Here is a 13,271-nt window from a genome sequence, read left to right as displayed (position 1 = left end):
GGTCTAGATATAAGCGCGATGCATAAATTCCCCACGACACCATCAAAGGAAGACCATAGACAGCTTCTTGACACCCAGGTCTCTGCTCTGGCCTCCACCTCTGCCCTTTGTTTCAGCATTCATAGTTACTGAAGGATATTTACTACAGATGAAAAATGAGCCCCATTTGGCAGGCCCTAAAATAGAGCAAGTCACTTTAAAATGAACTGGGTCAAATGTAAAACAAAATGAGACTCCCTGGTGGGGCGGCTGATAGAGGCTGGAGACCTGCCTGGGCAGAGAGGGAGAGGCCACAGAGAGGCCCCCTGCCCAAAGTGGGGAGAGCAGAGGAAGCCTCTCCTTGGGGCACACGCTCAATAGGCCAGCCACCGGGCCACAGGAATGGTGAACACAAGCACACACAGATGCTGTAACGTTACCTGAATGCCCTTTACAAGCAGCTTACAACGCACGGCTCTGCCCCTACAAAGGTGAGCCAGCCAAAGTCCAGTGTAAGCATTGTCCTCAAAGAATGAAGGTGGGGGATGGACAGAGGCCTCAACTGAGCCTGGGTGTTTTGACACAATGCACACAATTCAAAGGCATGAAATTCCACATCACGTGATATATTCAGCCAGACATGCCAATGATCCCCCAGCAATGGCAATGCATGCCCTAAATCTCCTCAAGAAAAATCAGAATATGAATTGGCTAACACATGCAACTGCACAAATTCTTCTATTGCCCTGGATTAATCTGCTTCTCAAAAACGTATTTATTTTCTATACTGATTTAATCACTTTCTCTTGATCAACAAAGAGGAATAAAGTGCGTCATTACATGGGGGGCTAAGCTCTGTGCCAAAGATACCACCATCTGGGGCCTCTATCCAACGGGCAATAGGCGGATGGCTCCAATGATGGAAAGCTACAACTTTCCAATTTTCTTCCAGAAATAACTTAATCATCAATTACAACTCGAAACAATTTCAAATACCACAGACATGGCCATGGCCAGTGGCATGATGCACAATGAGAGGCCTGTTCCTATCTCCACTTGTCTTGGAGTTACCCTTGATTAGACAGGTGTCTCATCCAAAATGATTGCCAACAGAGTTTTACTTTAAAGGCCAAAGTCAGCTGGGCAGCTCAAAGAGACCACTGGGGCTCCTGAAATCAAATCCCCCCAAACCCCACCCTGACGTAGATGGAAGCCCCTAAGGATCGACCAGAAGCCAAGGAAACACCAGTACTTTGTGTTTCTCACCAATTAATATGTTGGAGCAAAGGATCTGGAGTCAGGAAGATCAAAATTGGAATCCTGCCTCAGGCACTTCCTAGCTGGGTGACCTTGGGCTAGAATGATTTAATTTCCCAGAGTTTCAATTTCCTCCTCCATAAAATGGTGAAGATAACAATAGCCCTCCTTCCCAGGGCTGCTGGGAGGATCACAGGAGGTTCCATGGAGATGATGTTTGGAAAGCTCTTTGCCAATCCTTCACACACTGATTTGGGAACGAGCTGTTACCTGCTCTGGGCCCCATCTCAATGTCACAATATCATTATGGAGGTCTGATACATCATGGGCTCTTTGAGACTCAATTCACAGCCTTCCAATTGGTCCCATACTGTCTACCCCAATAGACTGAAGGGTCCCAAAGGGCAGGACTGTCTCATTTTCTTTGTATCCACAGCACCTAACACAGAAGGCATTTAACCAAATGACTGTTGATTGACTAGAGTTGGTGAGACCTTCTGGATCCTCACCAATGAAGTCTCTCCTCACAGTTAGTAGCACCTATATAATGCTTTAAGGTTTATAAAACATTTTATATGTTATCTCATTTTATCTCCTTTACAATCCTGGAAGGTAAGTGCTATTATTGGGAGCTAGGTGGCACAGTGGATAGAGTGGTGAGCCTAGAGTCAAGAAGACCTGAGTCAAATCTGGCCTGAGTCACTTACTAGCCATGTGATCCTGGGCAAGTCACTTAACCCTGTTTGCCTCAGCTTCCTCATCTATAAAAGGAGCTAAAGAAGGAAACAGCAAACCACACCAGTATCTTTACCAAGAAAATCCCCAATGGGGTCATGAAGAGTTGGAAATGACTGAACAGCAGCAGCGGGTCCTATTATTGTCTCCATTTTACAGATGAGGAAATTGAAGCACACAGAGGTTAAACGTGACTTTTCCAGGATGACACAGATAGTAAGTGCCTGAGACAGAATTTAAACTTGGATCTTCCTGACTCCAAGTCCACCACTCTCTCTAGGGTGCCATCTTGCAGGTCCAATGACGTCACTCCTCTATTCAGGTAACTCCAATGCTCCCTACTCCCTCCAGAAGCAAAGGGAAAACCCTGTTTGGCCTTTTAAGCCCTGCAGAACCTGCCCCTCCTACCTCTCCAGTCTTCGTATACCTTCCTCCCCCCAGGTACTCTGCAATCCAGGGCTACTGGCTTCCTGGCTGCTCCTCCTACACAGGCCTTCATCTCCTGACTCTGGTTATTCTCACTGACTGTCCCCCAGTCTGTAATGCTTTCCCTCCTCTTCTCTTCCTTGGACCTTCCCTGCTGGCCATCATCACCACCACCACCATCATCACCACCACCACCACCACCATCATCACCATCATCATCATCACCACCACCACCACCACCACCACGACCATCACCATCATCACCATTATCATCACCTTATGGCTAGCCTGGTTTTCCTCCAATGCTGCTTCTTGTTGGCATTAACAGCATATTGATTATTTTTTATTATTTTTCCTTAAAACAGAGATAAGGGGTAGCCCTCCAGGAAGTTTCAGAGTAGGGTTAGTACTCTTGCTGTATTTTGCTGTATTCAAGTCTCAACTGAAGTGCTACCTTTTGGAAAAAGCCCTTCTCCACTCCTCATTACCCTGGTGACTTCCCTCTGTTAATTATTTCCAATTTCTTCTTTCTGGGGCTTGTTTGTTTGCATCTTGTTTCCTCATTAGCCTGTGAGATCCTTAGGGGCAGGAACTGTCTTTTGCCTTTCTTTGATTCCCCAGCACTTAGCACACAGTAGGTACTTAATAAATGCTGTTCATGACTCAGGTCATTCACTTGGTTACAAAGGCACAGTCTAGAAACACAATTAGAACTGGAATAAGAGAACCTCAAGGACTGGATTTCCTTTTTGCCTTTAGTTCCCAATATCTAGCATAATGCCTGGTGCATAGTAGGTGCTTAACATGAATAAATCAAGAACATAGTACAGTTCCCTTTTTTCACCAAAGCCCACCTGGAGGGCTTATGATTTGTGTGACCCTGGACAAGTCACTTCACACTTCCCTAGGTCTTTGCTTTCCCCTCAGTAACATGAAGGGGCTGGCCTAGGACATCCCTTCCAGCATCAAAGATCCTATGAAGTTAAGCCCAGCTGGGTAGAAACTTGCCCCAAGTAGCCGACAGAGCAGGGCTGAGGCTGGGGAGGTGACTCACCTGCCTCCCTGGCTCTCTTCACAATCCCAGGCCCTGCCCCAACACACAATCACGTTTGAGATAAGTCTATGGTGCGATGTAGGGCTGTAAAAATTGGCAAGTCATGTATGGTAACTCTAGATTCACCACAACATCTGATTCACCAGGACACCCCATGCCCTGAGGATGCCAGATAAGTGAGAACGGGCCACATCAAAGAGGGGGCAGAGAACAGAGGCAAAAGTCCAAATAGGGACAAAAGTTATTATAAACCTTGGCAGAAATTAAGATCCAAATGTCATGCACACACACACATACTTTGACATGCACGCATACACACTCTTCCATTCAAGAGCTCTTTTCATTTCCATCCAAACTAGATTAATGATTTTAAACACTGCTCTTCGGCATAAACACAAGGAGAGACATCAAAAGCTGTGTCACTGCAAAATTCTGGGAAGAATTCATGGGCACAGCTGTAAACCCCCATTCACAGTTATTTAAAAGCCACCACATAGAGACCCAACTCAAGTTGCTGGGCAATTCATCAACAAGCATTTGAAACAGAAGAATGAAACCAAGAACACTTACCAAGTTATGATTGGTTGAGTTAGAATCATCTTCTGGGAATGGGATGTAAACAGCTAAGGCCACACAATTGGCAAAAATCGCCAATAATATAAATATGTCAAATGGTCTAGAAAGTCCGGTTAAGGATAAACATGTATGAAGTAAAGCCCACGACCCCGAGCCGCACCCCAAGAGACTTTCTGAGCAAAACAGACTCCACTCAGTTTTCTGATTGCCACTCCCAGAGACCCTGAGCTCCCAGCAGCAATGGTGGTTCTCCTTCCCAAGATGCATCAGCACGAGCTCTCAGGGTCCTCTGTCATGGTTTCAGCCTCACCTTATTCACTTTCTGAGGCTATAAATTTTATTTCAAAACCATGGTGCATTCAAGTAAGGCAAGGCCCTAACCAGGTTCCCATATTTTCTTGTCTTAAAGGATGTTTTGGAAGCCAAATTCCCTGTGGGATATCTGGTTGTCCTGAGACAAGCTACTTCCTCAGATATTTACTGTCCCTTATTAGGTTCTTGGGCAGTTAGTACAGTGGATAGAATACCAGGCCTGGAGTCAGGAAGACCTGAATTCAAATCTGGCCTCAGACACTTACTAGCTATGTGATCCTAGGCAAGTCACTTCACCCTGTCTGCCTCAGTTTCCTCATCTGTAAAATGAGTTGGAGAAGGGAATGGCAAACCACTCCAGTATCTCTTCCAGGAAAACCCCAATGGGACCACCAAGTCGGGACTTGACTGAACAACAGCACTTACACTCTTAGTTCGCCTAGGGCAACCTTGGCCTCCTCCATGAAAGTTCAGTCCCTACAATACAGAGGCAAGTTTCTCATTCAGGGTCAAACAGGTTTGAATTCCAGCCCACTATTCACTAGTTCTATCCACTATGGACAAATCACTCAGCCTCTGTGTTGGGGTTGGACCTGGTAGTCTCTGAGGTCCCCTTCGAGCTCCAGATGAGGGGTCAGCAAACTACTCCCTGTGGGCCACATGCTGGCCACCACCACAAGCTCAGAAAGATTAGATCCATGAACATGGGGTGGTAAAGGAGGATGGGGGCAAACAAGCCATGTGGCTAGCATCTTCTCTACTTTCTCTGCTCCCCAGGGGTCATCCAAAGGCTATAAAAGCCTTTCAGAACTTGGCCCCCTCCTAACTCTCCAGTTTCTTACACTTTACCCTGCTACAAATGCTCTAGAGCTTGGTGACATTAGCCTCCTTGCTGTTCCTCACCCAAGTCAATCCAGCTCTAGATTCCAGGCATGTTAGTTGTGCTCCATGCCTGGGGCTCTCTCCTCCTCACCTCGGTCTGTTGGCATCCTTCCAATCTCATCCTTCTGTAAGAAGCCTTTCCTAGTGCTAGCGTCTTCCCCCTAATGTGTCCCATTTCTCCTGTCTGTATCTTGTTTGTATCTTTTCTCTCTTATTAGATAGTGAGCTCCTTGAGGGCAAGACAGATTTTGCCTTTCTTTGTATCCCCTGTTAGCCCAGTGCCTGTGGCACATAGGGTGCTTAGCTTCTGACTTGACTTGAAGTATCAGTAGTTTGGCGTACAGCCGGGCTTCAGTTTGCTTTATCCTAGGCTGTCACTGGGTTCAGTTTACAAAGAAATGTAAGTTTAATAAGAAACCACAGGGAATCAGCAGCAGACACTTCCCCAGAGCCCCATTGGTGGTTCTCAAGCTGGGGGGTCCATTTCCAAAGGATTGCATCAAGACCAGCCTTCAATAATGACTCAGCTAAACATTCTGGTGTTAGGACGAGGCACTTGCAGACCCACCATAATGACTTGTGGGATTGTTTTGTTTTTCAGCAGCAAAGGGCTTCTTGAACAGCCAAGCTAAACTGCAGTCCTAAGGTCGAATACGCATCAGACTTTCTATCACCAGGATATGATCCCAGAAAGAGCCTTGACCAAAAGCCGTGGTCCATGTGCTGAGAGCGTGGAGGTCACAGGGACCTCCAAGGCCATCTAAGTCCATTCTCTTCTTTTTAAAGAAGGGAAAACTGAGGCCAAGAGAGGTGAAATAACTCAACCAAGGTCATGCAAGTGACAGAGCAGAGCTGGGATTTAAATTCAAATCCTCCAGCTCCACAGTCAATGCTGTGCACCTCCCTCAGAATGTCTGCCCTTAGTGAAGGAAAACCCCCTTTGCTTTCTGGGGGAATCCTAGAAAGAAATGTCCACTTTGCTTTTTTTTTTTTCCTAGACCTAAAATGTCTTCTGTAGGGGGACTTTCCAGTGTGGAAACGCCTCCCACCAACACAGATCAGTGATTCATCTGCATCTTCTCTTATAGCACCATTTAAGCACACTAAGACCTATTCATGATCACCCTGCTATTAAATGTCTGAGGCAGAATTTGAACCCAGGTCTTCCTAATTACAAGTCTAGCACTCTATGCTGCCTCTCATAAAACTGTCAATCCCTTCAGGACCCACAAGTGAGAGAAGAGAGTAAGGGCTCTAGGAAGATATGTCCCACCCCCAAGGTTCCTAACCTGTGGCTATGAATCAAGAAAGCAAAAAGGCCCCTCACACTCTGACCTTAAGTGGGATTTCTTGGAGATTCTTATCAGTTAGCTTTGACCAAGTTCAGACACTAGAATATTTGATCAGACAGGCCAGACTGGGGTCTGCCAGGATAGCCTTGACAAATCTCTGGAATGACACGTGTGAGGGAAATCCAAGCGTTGATCTGGCCACTTGGAACTTCTTTCTGCTTAAAACATACAGGGTGGCTCCAGAACCCGAGGTAGAGAGGCCTCCAGTCCCATCCCTCGTCACTGCACTGAGACAGCACACCTGGGAAACTCCAGCCTTGCTGAGGAAGTCTAAAGGCTCTCTCTCTCTGTGTTTGTCGAGTTCCCACATCCAGAGTCTTCTCTGAGCACCCTCTTCACCATCTCTGCCAGGAGATCTTGTCCAGCTAGCCAGAAGAAATTGACAGCTACTCAGTTTGGATCTAACTGCCCCTTGGGACACTTAGCACCCACCACTTTCCCACAGTTCAGGTGGACATTCTCTCCCGTCACAGAACACTGATTCCACAGTCCCCTCACTGAGGCAGAGAGCTGACCCCAAATTCACCAAGGTTTGGTCTTGAATCCCACTCATCAGGTTAATACGACCCACTATCAAAATGAAGTGACATTTGGAGAGCCAAATGGGGTTGTGGGTTAGTTAGGGATTCTCTTCTACACAGCTTCCCCTTTGGCACCTACCTCATGGGGCTGGCTTTACTCCAAATCCACAGCTATACCAGTACAGGCCAGTGTGTGTACTTAGGGGGTGGGGAAGGAAGGATGCCAAATCAAAGAAACTGCCTCATCTCTAGACACAAGAAGAAAGAGCATCTGGCCTTTTCTGCCATTCTGTAGACAGCCATTGACCCCCAAGGAGCTCCGCTTGTACCCCCTGATACAAGAGGGCCTCTCACTTGCTGATGGCTGATTGAGAGCACACAAGCAGTCAGGGCGTGTAGCTGTACCACTTCCTGTGCCTCCAAGAGAAAAATCCTCTCTAAGAGGATGCACAGCTTCTCGGGAGTTGGTCATTTTTTTCCCCAAAGGCCAAAAAACAGCTTAAGGAAAAACCTATAAGCAAAGACATATAACAGAGACTACAGCTCTTGAGAGAGAATAGGTACCTATGTTAGAAAGGTGTGGCAGAGGAAAGGGGAAGGAAGAGGGGAAGGGGAGGCAACCAGGCTGCAACAATCCCATATCCAGGATGTGGATGCTGGCTTCCCCACCTTTCTAGCCAGCTTAGCCCACTGGCTCTGCCATCTGTGGCTGCCCAGCAAAGACAGGAAGAGGAGAGCTAAGCCCCTGGCAGGTTGGGGCCCAGGCTGAACATTTCAAAAGAACTGTGTGCTCCACAACACAGTGTCAGGGGCTTGGCTCCTTAGCCTTCAACATCCTTTCATCTGAAGGTGGAAGGAAGGTAAATGAATTCTCAAGGGGCACTGCCCCTTCCCAAGACAAAAGGCTGCTCCCTTAGCTAGCTCCTCTCACTAGGAAGAGTCCTGAGCTCTGCCAGCCACACAGTATTTCTGGGAGAAGAAAATGCTACCCTCTGCTCAGGCCACTGGGTCATTGTGGCAAAGAGAAAGTGCCATCACATGCTCCTCCCTGAGCCGATGGCTGGACCAGAGGCCAGAGAAAGGAACTGAAAAGAAAAACAAGGTTACGGGGAAGGCCAAAAGATGGGAAGGAGAGCAGGAGAGCTAAATCTGGGGTCTGGGATACATCAACCATCTTGGGGCACTGGAAGTTCAATTTTAAAAATACAAAGGAGACACCCACACATGGAAGTGTGGCCCAAGGACATAGGCCGAATTTTTTCCCCCTAAAGCCAGCAACTGCAAATTCCTGAGCTCAGAGAGCAGCTCTGTAAGTCAAAGGGTGGAGGGGGGCAGGAATTAGACAGCAGTGTCAGAGAAGACAGACGACAAAGAAACACACACACACACACACACACACACACACACACACACACACACATATCCCTACTCATAGTCCCTCACAGTTCATAATACTCTGGTGGGGCCAGTCTAAGGAAATTCCAGGGAGGGATGGTATTGATGCTAAGAACAGACACAGTCTTCTGATGAGGCATGGTTCAAAGGACCATACAAGCACAGAATGAGAAATAGAAGGGGCCCTTGGAAGTCACCAAATCTAACTTTCCTCATTTTGCAGATGAGGAAACTGAGGCACAGAAAGGTTAAAATTACTTGCACAAGGTCACAAAGCTGGTTAAGGATCTAAGATGGGATTTGAACCTAGGTTCAATATTGTTTAGCACCTGAACAACGTACATTAATCAGAGTTTCAGGAACAGTTTCCAGATATCAAAATTAGAGGATTCTGCTAAAGATCAACACTGTTTCTTTCACCAGTAAAATTCCAATCAGTCTATTTTTTAAAAATCGTCTTTTAAAAAACAAGATGGGTTCCAGGCCTGGCCAAGCCTACAAGCCAAGAGAGACTGGAGATGCAGCTCAAAGTGCTCCCTGAACATGGCGCTCTCACCAGCTGCCCAACCCTCACCCCAGGCCTATTTCTTCTTGCCAGACTGACTGCTTCACCATTTCCGACGGCGTCCCCAACATGCAGCCCCCCCCCAAGAGAAGGCTAAATATAACTGCAGAGCTAACCCCTTTCCAACTTGGGGAGCCCAAATTTAAAATAAAAACAAGCTTATCCCCTGCCCCTCATGCTCCAGGCCATCATGGTCTCTAAGTGTTGTTCCAGAGAGCAAATCCTTTGAGCACACGGGATATATTTGAGGAACAGATGGTGAAAAAAACCAACCCAAGGGAGAGGCCAACTCAAAAAAGGATACTTCCATTCTACGATACTAATGCAGGCTCTTCGGATGGGGTTGTTCAGAGAGAAACAGAAAAGGGCCCGGGCTGGCCGGCTGCTTGAGGAGCTCCCCTGTTTTTTGCTCTTGGCATATTGCTGACGTTTCCTTTGGGACAGAGACCCGACAGGTTGGGGGGCGGAGGTGCTCATAGTCTGGGCGGCCTTGGCTTGTCGAGCAGCATCGATCGCAGCTTGCCAGGAGAGGACAGTCTGCTGGGAGTGCTGGGAGCTCTTCGGCCTGAACGGTGGTCTATCAGCAGAGACTGAATTCCTGGGGCCTCTTGCATAGTTCGCCTCTGAGGAGGGAGGGAGAAGGAGAGGGACAAGTAGGGAGAAGGTGAGAGACAGAGGAGGGGAGAGAAGGTGAGAGGGGGGAGGGATAGAGGGGGAGGGAGGGAGAGAGGAGAGGAGGAGGGAGAAAGTAAGAGACAGAGGAGAAGGGAAAAGGGGAGAGGGAAAGAGAGAAGAGGAGGAGAGAGGGGGAGGGAGGGAGGGAGGGAAAAAGAGAGGAAGGAGGAGGAGGGAGAGGGAGAAGGTGAGAGGGAGAGAAGGAGAGGAAGGGGGGAGAGAGGGGGAGAGGGAGAATGGGAGAAAGTGGGGGGGAGAGAACACAACATGAATAAGTTCTCTAGCTGAACAAGTATGTGTGTTATCAGCTTTTTCCCCCCTCCAAACTGTTTTTTAAAATGTAATTCCTTATTCACTCAGCAGCATATCTGCACCCAAAGCCTCATTCCTTACCTTCCAAAGCTCAGGGCTGGCTACCAGAGTGGAGGTAGAGACAATGGGTTTTCACAAAGCAGTTTTATATCCCTGTGGCTCCCCAAAACACATTTTCCTCTATTTCTTCAAATGAATGAAAAAGCCTTTAATCAGTGTTTATTACATGCCAGGCTCTGGGCTGTCACAAAAGTAAGCTCCTTGCCTGTGGCTTAGGCCTCCTGGTTAGTACTGAAATCTCCCCAAGTCCCAGGGAACCTGTCGAATATTTCTGATGGAAAGGAAAAGGAAGCCACCATTCCACATTGTGACCCATCTTCAGGGTGACAGTCCCACATCTTTCAATAGCAAGGAAAGCAACATTCTTTCCAGCTCATGCAAAGAGAGTCCTCCCCTGGCATCCGGGCAAAGCAAATAATCTGGATTATGTCCCCACGCTTCCTTCAAATGAAAATTCATGAAGCCTGGCATTCATTTCCTCTGCTGGCTTCTGAAACCATCTCTGCCTTTTGGCATTTTCAAACTGACAGCTCATGTACCAGGCCAGAGGCCTCCCAGCCAGAGATGGGACCCCACTCATCCCCTCCAAAAGCCATCCAGAGCCCTAGCAGGCCAGCCTGAAACAAGATGCATAGACATCAACAGGGCTGTTTCCCGTGAATCCATCAGCTGCTCAGCAATCTGGGCAGCCCTCCAAGGCTGCTTCTGTCTGTGAACATGGCTGAGACCGGTCCCCAGTGCAACGGAAGGCAAGACAAATACACTGGGAATCCTAAGTCATATTGGAGGGGCAAGGAGAGGGGTCAAGCAAATGAGAAGCAAGGAGATGGGGAGGGAACAAACCCTGGAAAACAGGTGGAGAGGACAAAGCACACCCCAACTCAGAAATAAAGAACGTCAAGGCAAAACGGCCAGTGCCTCTCCCACTGCCAGGGCCAGGGCTCCAAAGCTCCATCTGGGCCATACACATTTCACTGTTAGTCACTAGGTCACCTTAGGGTTGCCCTCGCCCCCTTTGGGTTTGCCCTGGCCCCAGGCTCTGGGCCATCCTGGAGTAACCTGGAGGAAGGGAACGTGTCCTCTGGTCATCCAGCTTCCAGTCCACCCATCCTGTTGGTATGGAGGTGGAAGTGAGGACACGCCTCTGGCCTTAGCTAAGAGGGGGTTGTGTGTGGTCCCCTCTTGGGGCCTGGGAGAGAGCATTCCCTTCATAGCGGCTCTTTTTCCAGGTTAAAGGCACAAGGCTGCCCTGCCAGCCAGTCTGCCCAGAAAGCCAGGAGCCATGAGCAAGAAAGCCGGAGGGAGGGCAGACAGCCGGCAGGGCGGGAGTGCACGTGTCTCTCCAGGTTCTTGTGGAAAGGAGGGGGGGACCTGCAGGAATGACTGGGGCTATTGCTAGGTTACTGGTGCCACTGGAGGCAGTGGGGAAGGGGGGGTTAGATAAAGGCCAGAAATATGCCCCCCAGGACAATGGGGGGGGGGAATGTCACACCAAGACAAGAATACGAGAGAGGAAAAGGGCAGAAGTGGATCAGGATGAGCCTCCCCCCTCGAGCCATCCACCTCAAAGAATGAGGAGAGCCAGAAAGGGCCGATCGTGCCCCCGCCGAGCACTCCAACTTGGGCAGCTGCCGGCCTCCACCTGCACCCCCTCCCAACACGCACACCTGACACGGTGGTGGAAAAGTGAAATCCAAAAGTCACCTCGGCCCACGAGGGCCTCCCCTCAAGCTCCCTCCATCTGGGTGAAAGACACCCCCCCCACCTACCGCCCAGTAAGGCACCCAGGGTCCCTCCCCCTCCAAACATGTCGCTGCCACGAAGCTCTCGAGCATCCTCAGGCCGGGGCCTTCCCTCCTTCCCTCCATCCCTCCTTCTCTCCAATCGTTCATGCCTTCTTGCCTCCATTCTCTCTATCCCTCCATCCCTCCTAGGCTCCATTCCCCCTCCCCCCAAGCCCGCACCTTTCGAGTGCTCCTCCTCCTCCTCCTCCCGCCTCGGGGGGTGCATTTTTTTCATCATCATCATCATCCTCCTCCCGGACCATTTATCGAGCGCCTGCTGTGTGCGTGTGCGTGCGCGGCGGCGGCTGCGCGGGCCGACCGGCCGCGGGGGTGCGGGAGTAGGGTGGGGGGCGCCCTTCGGCTGCGGTGCGGTGCGGTGCCTGCCCCTGCCCGGCCCTACGATAGCCCACTCGGCTCTGCCCGGCGGCGGCGGCGGCGGCTCCGGGCTCAAGGGCGGCTCGGGCCCCGCTTAGGTCTCCTCCTCGCGGCCGGGGGCGGTGCGGGGGCCGCTCGGGCCGCCCCCCATGCCCGTCCGTGCCCGTGCCCTGCGCCTGCCGCCGTGCAGAGGCTACTGCCTCCTCGCCGCCCTCCCCCGGTCCGGCCCCGCCGAAGGCAGCCGGGGCCCCGAGACCAGCTCTCGCCCGCCACCGGGCCGCTGCTCACATCCGGGCCCCCGGCAGGCGGACCGGCAGAAGGGCAGGCGGGAGGACTGCCTGGACAGGCGGCAGGATCCGGAGGGCAGGTAGGAGGGCAGGCAGAAGGGCAGGAGCTCGGCTCCGCTTCGCTCCGCGCCGCTGCCGCCTTCGCCCCGAGACGCTGCCGCCGCCGATGCTGCTGCAGATGCTGCTGCCACCTCTGCCTCTGCTGCTGCCACCGCCGCTGGCCGCTCTCCCTCCTCCCTCCGCTCGTCGCGCTCCTCCTCCTCTTCCTCCTCTAAGCCTCCTCCTGGCTCGGCCCGCTGCCAGGCCCCTCTCCTTCCCCCCACCCCCAGACGGGGCGGGGACGAGCACGGGACCGGTCTCCTTTCTCCGGGGCTCTGGCCCCAGGAGGGGAACTCGAGGAGCTAGATAGGCCCTAGCGTGGGACAGCAAGCGGGTAGCAAGCCGAGCCCTCGGCACCCCTGAGCCAACTGGCCTCTGGCCCTTGGATGTGAAAGGGTTAACTCGCCTCCCCTTCTCCTCCCCTCTCTCCCTCCCCCCAGCACTCGAGAGGTTAACTCTTTCGACACGGGCGGGGGGGGGGGAGAGAGAGAGGGGGGGGAGAGAGACGGAGAGAGAGAGAGAGAGAGAGAGAGAGAGAGAGAGAGAGAGAGAGAGAGAGAGAGAGAGAGAGAGAGAGAGAGAGAGAGAGAGAGAGAGAGGGGGGAGAGAGGGAGAGAGAGAGAGA

At 50.8% G+C, this 13,271-nt stretch overlaps 1 protein-coding gene across 6 annotated transcripts in view; it reads right to left on the bottom strand.

Annotated features, from left to right (window-relative positions):
* The window catches only part of CACNA1D (calcium voltage-gated channel subunit alpha1 D), a 360,797-nt gene extending 347,795 nt beyond the window's left edge, over nucleotides 1-13,002 (bottom strand). For 3 of the 6 annotated variants that reach the window (XM_020970566.2, XM_078152054.1, XM_078152055.1), the window contains exons 1-3: nucleotides 12,066-13,002; nucleotides 9,359-9,677; nucleotides 4,022-4,127 (exon numbers count right to left, since the gene is read on the bottom strand). In XM_020970566.2, the coding sequence (XP_020826225.1) occupies nucleotides 4,022-4,127; nucleotides 9,359-9,677; nucleotides 12,066-12,132 (492 nt within the window). In that variant the 5' untranslated portion in view covers nucleotides 12,133-13,002. The remainder of the gene's footprint in view (nucleotides 1-4,021; nucleotides 4,128-9,358; nucleotides 9,678-12,065) is intronic. The other 3 variants (XM_020970569.2, XM_020970567.2, XM_020970568.2) reach the window with 1 other exon arrangement.
* Nucleotides 13,003-13,271: the final 269 nt, after the last annotated feature.

The sequence above is a fragment of the Phascolarctos cinereus genome, unplaced genomic scaffold (genome assembly GCF_003287225.1).
Source record: "Phascolarctos cinereus isolate Bilbo 61053 unplaced genomic scaffold, phaCin_HiC Scaffold_4;HRSCAF=312, whole genome shotgun sequence".
NCBI lineage: Eukaryota > Metazoa > Chordata > Mammalia > Diprotodontia > Phascolarctidae > Phascolarctos > Phascolarctos cinereus.
Note: the sequence above shows the minus strand (reverse complement) of the source record. Positions and strands in the feature narration are given on the sequence as shown.